Consider the following 18,501-nt stretch of genomic DNA (forward strand, 5'->3'; position numbering starts at 1 on the left):
ATTTATATCCCTGTTCCACTGCAATCCATCAAATCCATCAGGTAGTATCTGAGCAGGCAGTTGTTTTGTGTTACGTCTTGTCTCGCAGACAAAAAATAAACCATTAGTTTTGAGCAGTTAATCAGAGTTTGGAAATTCTTTTTTTTTTGGGGGGGGGGGGGGGGGTTGAAGGAGCAAGGACTGTTTGTCCTGCCTAAATATGAAGTTTATTTCATTCAGGAATTGATTTCAGAGAGAAAGTCGCTTTGAGAAACAAAGTCTCAAAGATTAGAAAAGCAGAGCGGCTGCCAAGCCGTATCGGCCTCAGACTCATTAACAGTAGAACCATATGGACACGGTAAACACCTCCATGTTGCTTAATTAAGAAGAAGGCATTCCATTCTTGCGTAATAACATTTTCTGTTTTTTTTTCTTCTTTTGTGTGATTCCGGGTTTTTAGCTGCTCCTCACACATCCTTTACTTGAATAAATAAAAAAGGGAGCATTCTCCATCTTTTCCTCTTCTGTGTGTCTCTGGGGGCTCTCGCTGACTTCCTGCCATTAAAGAGACAGCCCAGTGGAGAGTAGGGGGTGAGTGACATATAACTACCTCTGCTCTATGACTGATGCCCTCTGGAATTTACTCAGATTGTAGTTTAGTCCGGGAAAAAAACAAAACAAAACAAAAACAGTGAGAAAGATGCAAGAAATCCAAAATAGAGATGAAACAGAGGCTGTGTAAGGAAACAGCTGAGTCACATCCAGGAGGAAAGTTCAGTGCAGTTAATGTGTACTGTTACATGATAACTTCATATAAATTGTGATGTTAATCTGGCTTCCAGATGATCAAATGCAGATGTTTGATAGATTTGACTTTCCTAAGTTTATCAGGAAGTACAACAGCTGCTGTGTTAAAGTAAAAAAAAGAAGAAAAAAGAATCTGTTTTCATGAGACCCAGGGCAACGAGACAGATTCAAAATAAACAGGAGCTTAAACTGGCACAACAGCTTTAAGCTTTTATTTTCCTGCATGTTTTCATCGTATCACTTTCACAGGTCCTCCCTTGGACATTTCCCTTCAAAACCCTTTCGCGCAGCATCTCAAGCAACTCTCAGCTGCCGAAGTACTTTCTCCTCCCGCCAAACACGGTGACAAACAACGTGTCGACTGCAGGACGAAAGCAAACACTGCGCGTTTGGTTTTGTTTTTTTTCATCGGAGAGCCTCATCCAGAAACCTAAACAAGTTATCGAGTGAAGCCACAAACAGATGCCGGGGTAGAGAGAGAGAGAGAAAGAGGGAGAAAGAAGGAGAGACCACACAACCACGGGAACACAAATATCTCAACAAACAGACTGCAGCGTGACCACTTCAAAAGAAACCAGGATCCAGGCTCATCCAGAGGTTGTTGTTGATGTCATTAAAATTTTAATAATTTGATCAAGGGTTGCACTGAATTTCTGTTTCACTCGAAACATGATAATAATTGAATCAACTTACAAATTTCCCCTTTTCCCTGCATCTTTTTTTTTTTGTTGCTTTTTTTCATTTTGGATATTTTGTGGTTACCAATGAAGTAATGTTTTCCATGTTGTTTGTTTGTCTGTTTCGTGAGATTTCACAACAGCCACATTTCCTCCAAACTTGCTGAAGGGGTGTAGCACGGCCCGAGAAAGAACTCATGAAATTTTGTGACAGATTCATTTGACAGACGCAAAAACTGCAGGGTTCACCTTGGCCCCCTCCGAGTAGTCAGGGTAGAGTGTCTTGAGGATCCCCCTTACCTTCTGAAGCCACTGGGTATAGTTCTCCATAATGTGTTCGAGCTGCTGGATCTTCTGGCTGGGAAAGTCCGGCTCAGGTGGCGGTGCATCCCTCTGGAGGGAGTTGGTGTTGTACTGCACGTTACCACCTTTCGCCTCCTTGCAGGACCCTTCACCCCCTCCTTCGGGTAGGATGAAGGTGTAGGTGCACTGGCCATGCTGGATCTTATGAAAACGTCTGTTGCTGTAGTTACTGCTGCTTCCTCCACTACTACTACTACTACTACTACTACTACTACTACTACTACTGCTCCCACTACCACTACTGCTGCTGCTGCTGCCACCTGTGCTGCTGGTACTGCTATCCGGCCCTCTCCTCTGATCCCCTCCTCCGCAGCTCACAATCACCAGAAGTGCTGCCAGAGAGAGCAAGTGGTGCACAAACGTGTAGCACAGCATCATATCAGCGTAGGGGGAAAGGTTGCAGTCGATTTGAGTCCTTGTATCTTTGTCTGTTCCTTCTCAGTGTGGCTAGATGTTTCCTCTGGAGCTGAATCAAAAAACGGTGAAGAACACCGTTAGCCTGAAACAATTCTCATCCATCTTTACATTAGACCTTCAGCTTTAAAAGCTACTGCAGACCTTTGCCATGGGCACGTGCTGGTTCCAGAGCTCCTTTAAGTCTCTTTGCTGTGGTCAGCACATCTCTTGCAGAGTGACAGCTTGGATATCTGGATGTTCTTCCAGTAAATCAAAGTCAGCGGCCGACTGTGGGCTTGCATTTATCGGCCAATGCATCTGAAGTGAGTGAAGCTGGGATGGTGTCGTCAGACCTCCCTCGGTCTCCTCTCTGCCTTCCCTTCCTCCTCTGCTGTCTGGCTTCACGACCGGGGAGAGTGAGAGAGACGCTCACTCTGAAGAACAGTTCCAAGCTTCCAGCACACTCTGTGCCTGCCCCTTGTAGAGTCTGCTGAGGAATGTGAGTGTGTGCATGTAGGACTCTGTGTGTGTGTGTGTGTGTGTGTGTGTGTGTGTGTGTGTGTGTGTGTGTGTGTGTAAGCTTGGCAGAAAGGGACCCCAGCACAGAGGATGTGCTTAGACTGTGAGGATCGGTTTACAAGCTCCCTGACTACAAGCTCATGAGGTTGACCTGCCTTTCTGCCTCTCTAAATGTGTGTGTGTGTGTGTGTGTGTGTGTTGCGCGCGCCAGTGTGTTTTATATAGCCTGCTCCTGACAAACCACTGTACTCTAATAATCACAGGTGCTCTATTGTCACTAGACACTAGAGAGGCATATGTCACTGTGTTTTCCAGTGATGGAATTCTAATGTACATATTCAATTATATGAATGTTATAACTAATAACTAAACTATTTTGTTCTTTTGGTTGGACAAAAACATCAGAAAAGGTGTCACTTTGGGCTCTGAGGAGGCATTTCTCACTATCAGCCCCAAATGTGTTCTCAAAAGCTCCAAATCTCTTAGGTTTCTAAAATAACTTCAACTTTGTGTCACTTCCCCTCTCTGACTGGGACGGCAAATCAATGGACGCGCTCTCGGCATCCGGTTTTGGCTGAACTTTAACCACTGTGACTGCTCCGAAAAGCGCTGGCAGCGAACACAGTGCAAAATCACGTTGTTGATGCGTGCTTGTGAGAGCCCGATAAAGAGAGAAGGAATCACAGTTCTGAGGTAGGTTCTCAAAAGAGAGAGAAGGAAAGAATATAAAGAGAAGGATTCCCCCCTTGATATTATTGAGGAGCCCTCCAGATTCTTGTGGGATGGAATCAATTAAAGTAGCACATTATCAGCCTGTTGCTACCCAATTTACTTTGATACCAAATTTGCCTCATCTATCTCGGAGAGGACGGCTCCACCACTGGGACAAACCACATGAGTTTGACTTAATCACGACCCCAAAGTATTTATTTGTTTTTATTCCAAAATTAATGTGAATTCCTCATTAATTTGAGAGGTCTTGATAACTTTTGTTAGTTTTTGTTTGTTTGTATGCTGTTGTCCCGGAAACAATCGAGATAAAATTCCATACAGACGAGGCAGAAACTAGCACTCAGCCGGCGTTAATGGGTTGTTGTAGGTTAATCACGGGATAAAATAAGCCATGTTATTTATTACGTACATGTGCATGCACAAAGGGGAGCCGGAGTAAATTTCGTAGTGATGCAAATCAGGTGGCAACATGTAAATTCAAGTAGATTAATAAAGCTAAAATCAAACGCAAACCCGACTTGTGTTAAATAAGTTTTAAATAGTAATGTTGGATACCTTTTAGCAGGAGAGAAAATTAGTCATCCTTCGCTGACGACAGTTGAAGACCAATTACACACAAAGTAGGAGACAGACTAAAGGATGATGACATATGTAGACATACAATTATCTCAAAAAGAGTTGGAAAAATAATGCATATAACTGCCATAAATGGATAAAAGAAAAGTGGGAGCCTGGGAAAGCACAACCTCCTTTATAATTTGAAGAGATCATGAAAAGCGTCATCAACTGAGATCCTCATGGAAGAGCACTACCTTCTGAGCTCCCTCAACATAGTGATTGATACTATATGATGTAGTATTTCTCATCCAATAAATGTAATTGTTTAAGATTGAATGACATCAAGTCATTTCCCTGCCTCCAGCACAGAAATAGCAAAAACAATTTGTGTGAGAGGCTGCAGACAGCCGAGGCTTAACATTTATTTTCCGTCTTTCATCCTCCCCAGTATATCTCCATTACACGCACTGCCTATCTTCATTTTATATACAGTATGTATCTATGGAGCAAACCCCCCGCAGTTATATTTTCAAGAAAACAAAAGTGTATTCCAGCCATGAGGAGGGGAAGAAGGAATGTGTCTTCATCATTAGGCCAGAGGAAGAGCGTGGTGAGAAAACACAGTGGTGAAAGGCCTCGGGTCAAAGGTCGCCTCTTGTTATGGACAGTCCATTAAAATCTCTGATTCCAGGAGACACAGCTGACGGAATTCTGGCCACATTTCAACATTCTTCTTAACTCCAAAACATCAAGTCTGTGTGGGTGTGTGTAGCATAAGTGTCATTATGCACATGTTATAGATGTCTGCATGTGTGTTTGATAGACTGTGTGTACTCAGTGATAGCAGGGGGCTACAAAAAGTTGCATGCGTGTGTGTGTGTGTGTGTGGGAGCTGAGGGGTAGTGTGAACGAATGCATAAAGGAGACCCAAGATAAAAACCAACTCCTCCCCACCCACGGATAACCCGGACTGTCTAAGACACAAAGCATGTGCAAATATCTCTTGGAGCGCTTGTCTTTGCTTGATGTACTGTTCTTGTTGTATCTGAAAATCTGGGCACCATTTACCGTGTCCAAGGGAAACTAAGTGGGAGATAGTCGCCACCACTGGGCAACCTCGAGTGTGCAAAATTAAAACTACACATCACCACTGTGAACAGCCACAGGACCAACGATGGAGAGGAAAACACACCGGGGTCAAGTTGCAAAAGATTAAACAAAATCAAACAATAATATGACACTGTCCTCGGGGGGAGAAAAAAAAAACCAAACTAATGCGTTTCCCATGTTTTCTACACCTGGATGTGTTATCACATGTTTGCAACATGTGGAAATCATGGTAGCATGTAGAGCACATGGGAATTTACATGAGATTCACACATTAGACCGGGGAAATGTTCCAAAACCACATATTCCCCATGTGTAATGTACATGTCGTCACACGAATTTCACGTTTTTTTGGAGTTCATTAATGTCTCCCAACGTTGTACTGAGTGCAGTATTGTAGAAGCTAGACAGAAATGTGCATTTGTACCATGTAAAAAAGGTATAAACAAAACAGTTTCCAAATTGCTTAAAATGTCCTGCACAGTTTTCTCTCTACGATAGCTAAATGCTAATCTCAGTGTGTAACATGCTCAGAATAATTACAGCAACATGTTTTCCAGACAATATGTGCCCGGTTCAGTCTTTTGTGCGTGTTTTCACAGCTGAGCCTGGTCACAATTTAATTAGTTTTGCTGATTTTTTTGGACATAAACCAAAATATTTTGGTCAAATACCTATCTAAATATCCTCTTGACAAATGAAATGTGTGGAGCAACATCCCGAAAACAGTCCGACATGAATTTGACTGTCTGTGTCAAATTTCATGGCAGTTTACACAATAGAAGTGAACATTTTCACTTTCTGGTGGCACACCAGGACAAGGGCTACCAAAGTAACCTCCGCTCATGTCTCCAGGAACAAGATACACTATTAAAGACTTCCACTGACCTGTTAACTTGAGCAGAGATGACCTGATTTAATCTAACATCTCTTATAGACTTTCTAAACGTTACCGTACCAGACAGTTGAATTCAATGACAGTTGAACAAGTTGATTTGCAGGAATTATGAAGAAAACAGGAGTTATGTACTGTTTTACAATGCGAGTATGGAGAAAGTCATTTTGGCCAGGATGAACAATTGGCTCCGATACCGAACCCACTTACTGTTTCAGTGCTTTCACCCAGGAAACTCACGTTTGCAACCTTTTAGCTGCAATTTAATAATTTCTGATCTCATCTGATTTTCTGATTTAGTTTGAAATAGTTTGAAACAGACTCCTCGCTTGTGAGTGAAAGACGACCACCACGCTAAATATGAGTCAGGACAGTGGCGGCTACGAGGAAGCATAACATACATTATAATACGTTAAAACATACAATGTGTTTACATTTATGAGACCTTCCCTGAGTGGTGTAATCTCAGATCTGAATTTTTACTGGAATGTAAACTTTTTTGAGAAAACAAACCGCTGAGGTTCCATGCTGCGCTGCTCGTCTGAAACGTTCCCCATCACCGTTGTGTCAGTTGGGATCTTGAGGGTTCTTACTCATGTTTTACTTGTGCAAGCTTGAATGGCGTCGCCTTCCACATGTTACTCGTATGAGAAGATGTGGGAACGTAGCAGATTTTATATCTCCATCCAGTCTTCTGCGGTCTGACTGTTGTTTTATTTTATGCAGATTACTTGTGGCGCCTGATTATATATTAAAAGAAGAAAACGGTTCATTTCCTCAGAGAACATGGGAACATGTCACTCTCACATATCGGCAACTTCTTTTTTTCCTCTCCAAGTTTGAACGTTTCAACTTGATTTAAAGATTACAGTTTCTGAAAAGTGTTTTCATGCTGGCTAGTTTACTCTGTTGGCTGGTTTGAGGTTGATAGCTTATCATCAATATTCTTAATGGTGACAGGTATTTCATATACCTGACATACAGCAAGACTGTGCAGCCATACATTATTTCTCCTCTGGGATCAATAAAGTAGTTCAGATTCTGATTATCAGCAGGTTTATGATTCTATGAGGGATGGTTTTTGTAACTCTGGGTGTGCTGATAACCATTTTCTCCCTCTGCTGCTGTGATTGCTCCAAAGCTAGGTCCACATGGTCTTTGAGGGTGACGTTCCGTCGCTCTGGGGTTCACAGTGACCTTTTATCACAGCTGCAGTTGCCCCCTTCAAATGAGCCAAGGGGATTCTCGTAGGGCACTTAACCTTAACGTGGCAGTGCGTCCTCATGTAAACTAGATCTTCAGAAAATACTGAGTGATTTAAAAAGAAGCATTTTTAAGAAGATTTCAGATCTTTTTTTTGCCACATTTATCAAACTTCAAGCGGTAGAGGACAGCCCTTTCATAAATGAGGATGTAGGTAAATGGCGTAAAAGCTGAGTTGTGCAGCTACATCTGGAACCCCTCCCGTAGAACCACCGGGAAACATCACTGTGTGTTCCAACTGCTCCAACTCCCAATAGTACTGTTGCTCCACTCACTTTTGACCGCATGAATATATAGGAGGTCGCCGCCGGCAACACAGGGTAGCAGAAAATGATGTGTTTGTTTAAAACCCAACTGTAAGAGCAAAATTGGACTCTGTGACAACAGTTAGACGAGGATGGACGGGTGAAGTTTCCCCGACGGGAATCTTCTGAGGAGATTTTGCAGTGCAGAGTGGAACTTCACGGTTCAATTTTTGAGCTTTGGAGCTATGGATGATCTCACCAGGCGGGCAGATACATACAACACGTATGTTTTGATTTGAATAGATGGAACTGGATGTAGCTTTTGGTTGTGTTAATATTTTGAATTTAGATGCATTTGTTGTGTTTTTCTATTAAATATCTAATAAGTTTCTTTCAAGCACAATACAAATGGGGTTAGCCAAGCTTTGACAAATTTGAGACTGAAAATAAATAAATTAAAAAATTAGATTCAGTGTTAAGCTTGTTTTTTTTATTCATATTTTCTAAGTTAGTTCTTTTGCCCCTGGCAAGAAAACAAAGAAATGTATTTGCCTGTGAGTACAGAAGGCCAAAGCGTTGTGTTTAAATAACCTCGGCAACAAATCCTCCCGACAAGCCTGAATAGCTGCAGCAGTCAGTGTTTGCCTGTTTCTTTTAACTTTTTAAAATTGAATTAGATTAAACTGGGTTGTAAAACCCTGCCAAAACAGAGATGACACTCCTTTTGTTCAAAGCTGCAAAGTTTTGCCGTAGTGATGGTGATTGACGTGCACAGGCACGCATGCACCCACACACACACCCGAACATAATACTACGGGAATGCTGAAACAGCGCCAGCATCCTGAACCATTTGCATGTTCTGATGCAGTTTCTAGAGTGTTATTCTCTTCTTGTCAGTGCAGGATGGACCTGTTATATTCGCTCAGAAAGATTGAGTCCCGCCAGATAGGTCTGCGGGGGAACATTAATCTCACACACAATAGACTCATTAGCATTTGGCTGAGTGACGACTTCGCATTTCACGCTTGAACATTCGGAGGTGAGAGTTTTTACCTCTACGGAGGAGGTTATGCTTCCAGTATCTATTTCAGTGTCTGATTTGAAATGATGTCTGGACTATTGGCCTTGGCGGACATGTGTGTGGAAGAAAGACTAACAACTCTCTGAAGCTGCTTCAACAACTTTGTAATAAGCCAATAGAATAATAAGATCAAGGTGGTTTTTTTTGTGTTTTTTTTTATTTCTGAGGCTAAACTCCCTGCAGTTTTTCTTGCAGAGACGAACATAAAAAGGGAAAGCGGACAGTTTGGAGACTGACAAAGGTTCTACCAGAACGCCAGTGTTTGGGTCTTTGTTGGAATCTCTGAAGTATCAGTTGAAACATTTAAGCCTGCACAAATGTATCCTCGATGAAGTAAATATATTTTGGTTCATGTCACAACTACAATTTACTGCATGCCTACAACCAGATCAGTGTAAATATTTTGTTCACATGGGGATGTGAAGGGAAATACTGGAACTTCTGGAAAATACTGGATTATAACCCAGATACAACTATTAAATACATACCAAGTAATCTAAGAATAGAACAGTGTCGCTTCAAGTCCCTTTACAATGCAAAATATAACCCTTTTCTTCAGTGACATCTTCCTTTCTTTCCTAGTATTGTGTAGTAGTAGTACTGTGCCAGTGCTGTGGTGAACGTCTGGTTAAGGTTTCATTGTTATTTTACAAATACAAGTAATTAAATACATAAAAATGGCTACAAAAATTCCATTGTGTGGTTTAAAAACACCTGGATTTGTCACCAGGAAGACAGCTGCAAAAGTCTTAACATCTTGCTCCTGGGTCATGATTACATATAAATTATAGCGCGTTATTTTTCATAGGTGTGATACGAAGAGTAAACGAGAGCAGCCGGACTAATGAGACTAAACGTCTATGTTGCCGGCTGTAAAATGAAATTTATACTCCTGACTTTGGTCTGCATGCTCTTGACAAAACAGACAAAAAAATTTTTTGTTTGATATCAGCTCAAACAACTCTCTGCCGCTGAGGCGGATGACTTGATGGATTTTCTAAGTAACCCATTGTGACATGTGCCTGCTGGGAGCTATGATGTCATCAGACTAGTAGATGAGTGACACTGTAGAACCATTAGCTGAAGGTGGCTGCTATTCTTTGCAATCCCCCCGGGCTCCTAAATCTGGGCTCACAACAGGCATGGCCTTTATCTGATGTCAAAGCAGCCATGCCCAATCCCTGGTGCACCTCGACCCTGCTCCGTGGAACGTTTCCAGGCTGAACAGAGACGCAGATGAAGGGAAGAACTCAGGGTGCAGAGGGAAAGGTGGAAATCTTTACTGGGAAGCCTGGCGACCATTGACAGGAAATTTATCTGACCACTAAAGCAGGTGGGGAATTTGGTGAGCCAGCCAGAGGTAACTTAAGAGGATTCTTGTGCACCAAACAATGGCAATCTGGACACGGGCTATTACAAGGTGAAACTGAAGAAAGACAACTGGCAGGAGCACAAGAACAAAGAAGAAATGTAAAACAGAACATGAGAGGACCGACAAAAATAAAACAGGAAGGAAACACTTCAAAATGAAAGAAAAAAAAAAAAAAGCAGCTTAATACCTGAGACATGTTGCATCCCATCCTCAACTCATGAGGCAAAGTTTTGGCTGAGGTGCAAAGAAAAGAGCAGAAGTTTCGGTCGGCCAGTGCAACGTTAAATCCTTTATTCAATATGGGTTTTGTTCACCTTCTTCACTCAATGTGAAGAACATTGACAGTGTGTGGTCAAGGTAATGCCTCCTCTAGAGTCAGAAGTCACAAGATAAACAAAATGAATCAAACATTAGCAAACCGTGGCAGCAGACACTGGGAGGGGAATGAAAACCTAATCTTTCTTTAGCTTGTGTGCCTATTGTGAGCGGCAGAATCGTTTCCGAGATAAATTTAGTCACAATTCATATCATATGCCACTTAAGTCCTATTTTAATTTTCAAAGGTTGGCCCGAGCCCATGTATAAACACAACACTAACAAAATGTGACCTCTGCTGCTGCCGTGCTAGCTTGTTGCAGAAGTCCGACGGGGATTTGGCGTGACTGGCTATGACACTCTAGATGCTACCATCTGCCTCACGCAGTCGAAAAGGTCTGCAGGACACAGCAACAGCAGCCAGGCAGAGGCTGTAGAGAGGATGTTCTCCATGTCACATAATGTTTCCTGTGTCTCGGACTAAAACTCAGAAACAAACAGACACACACACACATCCCAGAGCAAAATATGCTGCAGTTTGATGCAAAAATTTCAAACCACTGAGCGAACTGTCATTGTGGTCTAATGGAATATGAGTATATTTACTCAATCTCCTGCATGTAAGTACAATGTGCATGCTAATCTGAGTATTTTCTAAGTTATTTAAGTGTCCACGAATGTTTAATATTCCCAGAGTACATTCTCCATCATTGTCTTTCACTTTAGATAAATTTAATGTCAGCAGGCATTTGTCAGGAATCATTTTATTAATATCAGGTGTAAACATTCACCTGAAGATTCAACAATGATGTCATGATCATTATTTATTGCCATATTGTTATTTTTCTTATTTCATAACCACCGGCTGCATCAATTTCAAGTGCATTATTTTAAGTGATAGATATTCGAATTGTACTGTACGATTTGAATCATTCCAAACAAATGCTCATAAGGTGAAGAATTGTAAGGTTGATCCAGACCAAGACCACCTCCTCTGGTCAGACTCTCAGCTGTTAGATCTGGGTCCTGGTCTGAGGGGATTTGACACCGTTAATTTTTGTCCACATCAAACTATAAAGGACTCAACGATTTACGTGGGAAATGGCCACTTGAAGCATCATCAGTGACGTAATCTCGGGTCAACGGGTGTTTTAAGGTCTTTCAACATCAGAAACCCAGCCAGGCTTGATCAGGCCCCGGTTTGTGTCTAGATAGCGAGATCTGTGTTTTTCCTTGATGGCTCTCCTGCGGTGATGTCTCCAGACTCCCAGCAGCTCAAGAGTCAGGAATCGGTCCTGAACAGAAACAGACTTTTCCCTCAGTTTGAGCAACACACTTGGACCAGAAAGTCACACTTGGGGTTTGTTGTTTGTCTGCACTCCATCACATGATGAAACAATAGAACCAGAAATGCAGCTTTAATTAGCTATAACTAATTTAGCCTAATTTAGCCTTGCTACTTGGACACGTCAAGCATGCTGATGTTGCTCTCAGCCATACTGAACCACGTCATACATCAGAGGAGACAAAGCTGAGTGCTATTTTCTTTTTCAAAGCTCTGCTAATTTCCCCGGCTGGCGAGTGCTATTAGCTTTCTTCATCTTTGTACGCAGCCAGCTTGCTGCCATTTGTCATGCTGTGTTTTCTTCTGTGGTAAAAGTCAGTCCTCTTCTAACATGGGCAAAGAGCAGGACATCAGTTATGTTCTGTGGAATCAGCAAACACATAGTAATTTATGAGATCATACAAGTGAAGGTAATAAATATGTTTCACTTGCAGTTTTTCCTGGTTTGCGTGTTGCATTCTAGACTCATCCAAAAAAGCGGCGTTGAAAATGGATGTCACACGCAATTTGTCAAACATCTGCTTCCTGTGTTTCGTCTCTCTCTTGGTCTAAGATGATGTATGGCGACCTATCAGGGTGGGATGCAGGGGATTTACCTCCACGCCCCCTCCCTCAGCTGAATGTATTATATGAAGGATGGAGAGCAGGGAATCAGATAAGACTTTCACCCTGCCTACATCCACTCACGTCTCTTGAGTGTGAATATTAGCAAGTGAGATACAGCCAACAGCAGATGGAGCGATTCTGTCTCCATGGTAATCCCTTAATGGAGCAAAAATTGGCTGTTAAGAGCTGAAGAATGCTGTAAAATTCTCAGGTAGGAGTGAATAATATAGAGACTCTTGAGAGAATCGAGATGAAGCCGATGTAAAACCTTCTTGAAGGAGTAGAAACATGATTAAAATCTTAATGCACTTCACTTGGACTCGATTTATCAACTTCCAGAAAAAGTAGTTTAATAGTTGCTTTAAACTTTGTGATTAATTGTTGTGGAGGATAGATGCGCAGTGAAATTTATGTGAGACTACATTAGCATTTAACGGCCACATTAGCTCTTTATACAGCTGGCAAACAATCAAAACATGAATCACAGACTTTAAGGTCGCAATACTCTGACGAAATCATGGCAGATACAGATTAATACCAACAGTTACGTGATCGGCTCGTTTAAAACGAGTGATGAGTGACGGGAGGACAGAAGGTTGTCCTGTTAGCTTCACTACCCCACCGAGGACTGCTGGGAGTCTCTGTCATCACCCACGCTGTGTTTTTATTCAGTAAAACGTGTAATACAGTTGTTCTCATCCACACATCCTGCCCTTTTTCTGTTGAAATATGTTACAATCGCGGCTCATAAATACTCAGTTTAGCCAGAAATCATTCCCAAGCTGCAACCACGAAACTTCTGTAGCACGGCTCAGACCCGCTCGAGGCATCTATTTGCAAAACCTCTGTTTTCCCTTCACTGGCAGAAATAGCGTGTGTTTGTTCGAACGTTTTACAGATCAATGATCATATTCAGTAGATCATATAAATGTATTCCTTGACCTCTCGTAGCATTCGTTTTTAGTAATTTTGCCACCCCTCCATTATTGTTCAAATAGGTTAACTTTCTCTTTGCATGGGTTGTTGGCTGTAACTTTGATGAATATCCAATATTTCCACATTTTGTTTCATATGTAACTCATCACGCTTATTTTTGGTGGACTACAGTTTCACTGCAGGTATCAGCCGAGACTGTTGTGTAGAAACATAATGACTCCTGTCTCTGTGGCCTTGTATTGATCAATTCATTATTATTAAGAATTGAAACAGTGACCTTAATAGAGAACTGAATATTCAGTTTCAAAATGTTTTGCTTTAAATTTATATTTTTCCTGTCATGCTGTCACCTGCTCTCTGCTATTTTTATTCACTCACGCACTAAACTGGCTGTCCTCTGTACGTCTGCGGCGTCAGACTCACCTGATGACAACACAAATTGACCCTCACATATTTTCCACATCCGCAGACATCAATCAGCTACTTGTTCCTTGTCAGGCTGCCAGAGTCATTTTCTGCATCAGTTACTTGATTACACATGCAGCAGTTTTGTTTGTCAAGTTTCTGCTTATACATTTATTTCATTGTTTTTCTTCTGACTCGTGAGCTTTTAACCCTTTCTTTTGGTGGAAGGCTGCAGCTTTGCAAACTGCATGTTTTACTGATTTGTTTTGATTCATTTGTAAGTTGATAAGTTCACATAACAAATCTGTAATTGAGGAAACAAAAAGAAGGCCGCTAAAAGGCCATTTTGTATTCAAGACGTATATTTATCTCCCGTCCAGGTGAAAGGCTGTACAATATGCTTGTCATCGCCTCACACTCATTAGCCCACTTTAGCTTAGCTGGGTTGATGAATGCAAGTCCATATGAAAATATTTTCACATGACATTTTCATATTTCTGTGCGAACCCCCTCATGTTAGAATATTATTGCACAAAATAGAAAACTGGGGACAAACGAGCTCGGTCTGGACTAATCGCTGGTTTTGACCTTTCTCCTCTCATCCACTCATGCATTCCTTCTGTCATTTGAAGGGATTCAGTTGGGTTTTTTTTCTCTCACTGCCTTCCAGAACAGTTCTAGCATTCACAAAACACTTCTAAAGGCTTTCTATGTGTGTGTTTCTGCCTGTATTGTGACCAAGAACAGCATCAAACAAGGTATCCACATTATTTTGTTATATTTTAGTTGAATCTGAGACTCTTGTCAGGCAAATGAGGATTTAAAACAAAACCGAAATTTTATAAATGTTGATAGAAATGAAACAGCAAAACATTACACCACTGCATACAGTTTATTACAAGCAATATAGTATTCTTTTAATATTTAGGTTGGCTTTCCATTTTGCAAAAATGTCAGTGCGCTGATTTAAGCTGTGATAGCGCTGCACAGATTCCCTTGCCAAACGTCGCTACTGTGCCAAAATTGGATTTATCTCAGAGGATATGTGTTGGGCTTATAAAATCGTATCTTTATGACAACCATATGGAAAACAACAGCCAACAGATATGACCACATCCTTATTCACACTCATAAAAGTTAAACGTCACCGAGCCAAAGCAATTAACTTTTGTCTTGTGCCGCAAAGCTAATCTCGCGCAGCTGAGATTTAGCAGGTGTGTGGGATCAATGCGTAATGTCAGAGTGATAGGAACTGAAATAGTACATCATCTCGCCTCGCCTGACAAGACCCTCTGATAGCTGGAGGCATTTATGCAGGCTTAAATTGTAAAGACAAGGAGAGGCGAGAAAAAAAAAGAGAGAAAGAATAACATGTAACCTCAATGTAAAATGAGGTAAGTGGAGCTTTTCTACACGTTTCTCTGAATATGGAAACGCTACGAGAGGCATCATTGCGTCAGTGTCTGGCGACGCTCGCCTCGACCATTAGAAACACAATGAGGTCAGGCGAGTGAGTGACAGCGTAGTGTGGACCTTGAATGCCTCACAGAAAGCAGCACTATTAGCTGCCTATTAAAACTCAAACAGAAAAAGAGCGTGTCCGACGTGTTCCGTAGCAAACTGGTAGTTTTTCACCTGGCCATTCTTACTGGTGTGTCACACTGGTCTGTCAGAAACACTGAATGTGCTACAAACCAGGTCTTCACGTATTCCTCCACACTTAGAACACCTGACACTACTTGCCTCACAGTGGTGAATTATCCAGATGATGATCAGAAACTAATGTCTCATTACTCTGACATGATTGATGAATTGATCCCTTTTAATTTTTGCTCACCCGCCTGACAATTTGACCTCATCAATTTCACTTCAGGAAATAAGTTTGAAGGTAGAAAAGTAGTAGAAACTCAGCAGTGCTCTGCACGTGTTTATCGGCGTTCTGTCACATTAAATAAAGCCAGAAGCTTTCAAATGGTTTACATCATGTCACTGTGTTGTAAGGGTCAACGGGCTAACGCTAAACACAATCAATGACTGGCCCCCCCACGCTTCGCCTTCAGGACACACAAGTGAAGGCCCTTACTGCTTATTTGAGCATGTGTCTATGAACATGTCACGCTCTAAAGGCGCTATTACCAAGTCAAAATAAATGAAACTAATTTAGCAAATGGGGAGCAAAAGCACCGCCACATGGTCCACGACCTCTGTGACACGGCGGATTGACCAACTTGCTGATCTCTGGTTGTGTTTGTTGCTTCTGGTCTTCTAACAGCTGACAGAACCTGAGCTGGAAAGTAAACAGCTCTTCCCGTTTTATACGGAGGGGCAGACGGCGAACTCACATTCCCCTCCACCGCTACCATGTCTGCGCTGAAGACAGTGTCAAGGTATGACCCGGCATTATTGCTTTAATCCTGGAGAATGCAGACAGAGCAAGTCAAGTATATTTAGCTTGTAGCTGTTAACCGACCATCTCCATCAACTGGTAAAAACAGAAAAATTCTCCAAAAAATGTCCTTTTTGCTCAAGACCCCTCTTTATTTGTACTTGAATGGCAAAATCCATATTCTGAGTGAAATGTTGCTTTAAACGAGGAAATTTCTGTTGTTACATGGCATGTGGAAATGACATGTACATTTAATTTTTAAATAACCTCTTTTAACCTTTAAACAAACATCAGAGAACTGCACCTTTCCATTCGTCACAACCAGACAACAGAATTGATGACCCTACGTTTTATTCTGTATTGTGAAATATTCTTATATGAAAGGATCACATAAAAAATTGCCATAAATCTCCTGAATCCTGCCAGATTCCATAATTTCTAAGAATATGGAATAGATATCCATCCTGACCCTCCAAACTTATAATTGATAACAAATGTGTGGAGCAGAAACTTTTCTATCATCCTCAGCTTGTCGATCACACGACACTGGAAACAGGCCATCCTGTCAACGCTACATCCAACCCCTGCTGCTCCAAACACGCTGGCTCTTTTTTATTCCTCCCTATTCCATCTCCTGCCACGGTGAGTGAGACTTTTATACTAAATACCTTCACATGCGGGGCTCTGGTTGCCAGAAAGCTCTCCAAACATGGAGATTTGCCCAAAATGCTGGTTTTGACTGAGGATTATTAGTCTCACTTGGCCTGTCAGTGCAACTTTTCAGGTTCTACCTGAACGTTGTTCTGAGGAAGGTCGATGTTAATCTTGAAGTGACCCAGTGACGAATACAACGCATGAGTTTCAGCAGGGTGGTCCAACTTTAGATGTTGATGACCCAACTCTCCTTGGCAACACCTCACTGGGATCATCTCAGATCATAAATCAACTATCCAACTTCGATAAGTATACTTAAGTGATCTTTTTCTTTTCTTTTGGGGATTACAACATGTAATAACTGCAAATAATTGCGAAAAATTATTATTATTTTGCTTACTTTAATGACTGATATGACTCACATCAATGTTTACATTTGTAGATATGTACCCAGCCTGGGGGTTGGGGGGGTATGATAGCACTTTGTTAAAAAAATAAAGTGTAAAACAAATATAGGTAGAAAATAACATTTAAACTCATAAGTATCTCACTTTTGGCTTCAGATGCTGATTCAGGATTCAGCCTTTCAGTCAAATTCACAAGTTACTTTTGTGGGAAATTGGATTGCTTCAGTCAGTATTGTGCAAGTTAAATAAACGACTAAAATGACTAATGGGGAAAGATCAATTTCAGAGAGAGAGAGGTGAAAAGCTAAGGGTTGTGTAAAGCTTTCTTAGTTCATTCTTGGAATTTGCATTTTTGACTTCCAAGTTATGGCGTGAAAATGATGCGAGAAGTTGTGTTGCTCATTGGTATTCTCAGGGTATTATATTTTATTTTTGGAGCAATAACGTTCAATGACCGCTCACCTTTCTCTGTGACCGCTGTTGAAATCCAGTTTTCACCCTCGTTTGATCATTTTGAAATATGTTACTGTTTCTGCTCAATGTCATTGCCTGCAAGAAATAAAAGCTGTCATATTTTTGGCCATTATTTGGGATTGCAGAGCATTTTATGTACTATGTAGTCACAAGACGGAGAGAGATACGTAATATTTGACTTGAGGTCAAAGTAGGTGAGGATAATGCATTTTCTTTAACACGAAATCTGACCGCAGTCACGGGCTGAATCATGCATACATAAGCATTACATTATGTGATTACGTGGCTTTTCTCTGCCACCCTCCGTAGCCTCCTGTGTATCAGGACTGGCTGACAAATAGAGTAGCATTCATATGCAGTAGGTCTAAACTGCAGCTCAGTCTTATTAGGATGGAAAAGGAAAGAATAGTACATGATGTTCAACACAGATCCTATGTTGGATTCAAAAATGTAAACATTTCCTGAATGAGAAATGATTGCTCTTAACGTTTCAAAATAATAAATGACTATATTCAAACAGGAGGATATAAAGGACGCATCTCCAGTGGGGAGTAGTGTCTCACTGGCTTCACGAGTGGCATCACTTTTCAATTTATAATATATATGCACAAACAAAATGTTCCTGGAAAATGACTGCATGCGCACACAAATGTAAATATATTTGATACCGAGGAAGGAACATTTGCTGCAAGATTCAACAGCATTCATGTATGTTGGCCCTCGTAAAGAAGAAGACGAAGCTGAGGGATAAATAGATAAAGAGCGAGCAGGGGAGATGATGCCAGAGAAAAGGCCAGCCAAAGTTCAAATGGTATGAAAAAATAGTGATGGTCACAGGCCCATATCCATCCATTTTCTTCCGCTTATTCCTATTAAGGGTCGCGGGGGGGGGGGGGGGGTGGAGCCTATCCCAGCGGCTATGTGCGAGAGGCGGGGTTCACCCTGGACAGGTCACCAGTCCATCACAGGACCAACACAT

At 41.5% G+C, this 18,501-nt stretch overlaps 1 protein-coding gene across 2 annotated transcripts in view; it reads right to left on the bottom strand.

Moving 5' to 3' along the window:
- angpt1 (angiopoietin 1) overlaps positions 1-2,886 on the bottom strand; it is a 50,637-nt gene extending 47,751 nt beyond the window's left edge. The window contains exons 1-2 of one of the 2 annotated variants that reach the window (XM_086193906.1): positions 2,385-2,886; positions 1,764-2,292 (exon numbers count right to left, since the gene is read on the bottom strand). In XM_086193906.1, coding sequence (XP_086050032.1) covers positions 1,764-2,204 — 441 coding nt within the window. In that variant the 5' untranslated portion in view covers positions 2,205-2,292; positions 2,385-2,886. Of the gene's footprint in view, positions 1-1,763 lie in introns of both variants that reach the window. The other variant, XM_086193905.1, reaches the window with a different exon arrangement.
- Between the last annotated feature and the right edge of the window lie 15,615 nt (positions 2,887-18,501).

Source organism: Aulostomus chinensis, chromosome 22 (genome assembly GCF_037954235.1).
Source record: "Aulostomus chinensis isolate RoL2024-O1b breed Wild chromosome 22, RoL_Achi_v1.0, whole genome shotgun sequence".
In the NCBI taxonomy this organism is placed as follows: Eukaryota; Metazoa; Chordata; class Actinopteri; order Syngnathiformes; family Aulostomidae; genus Aulostomus; species Aulostomus chinensis.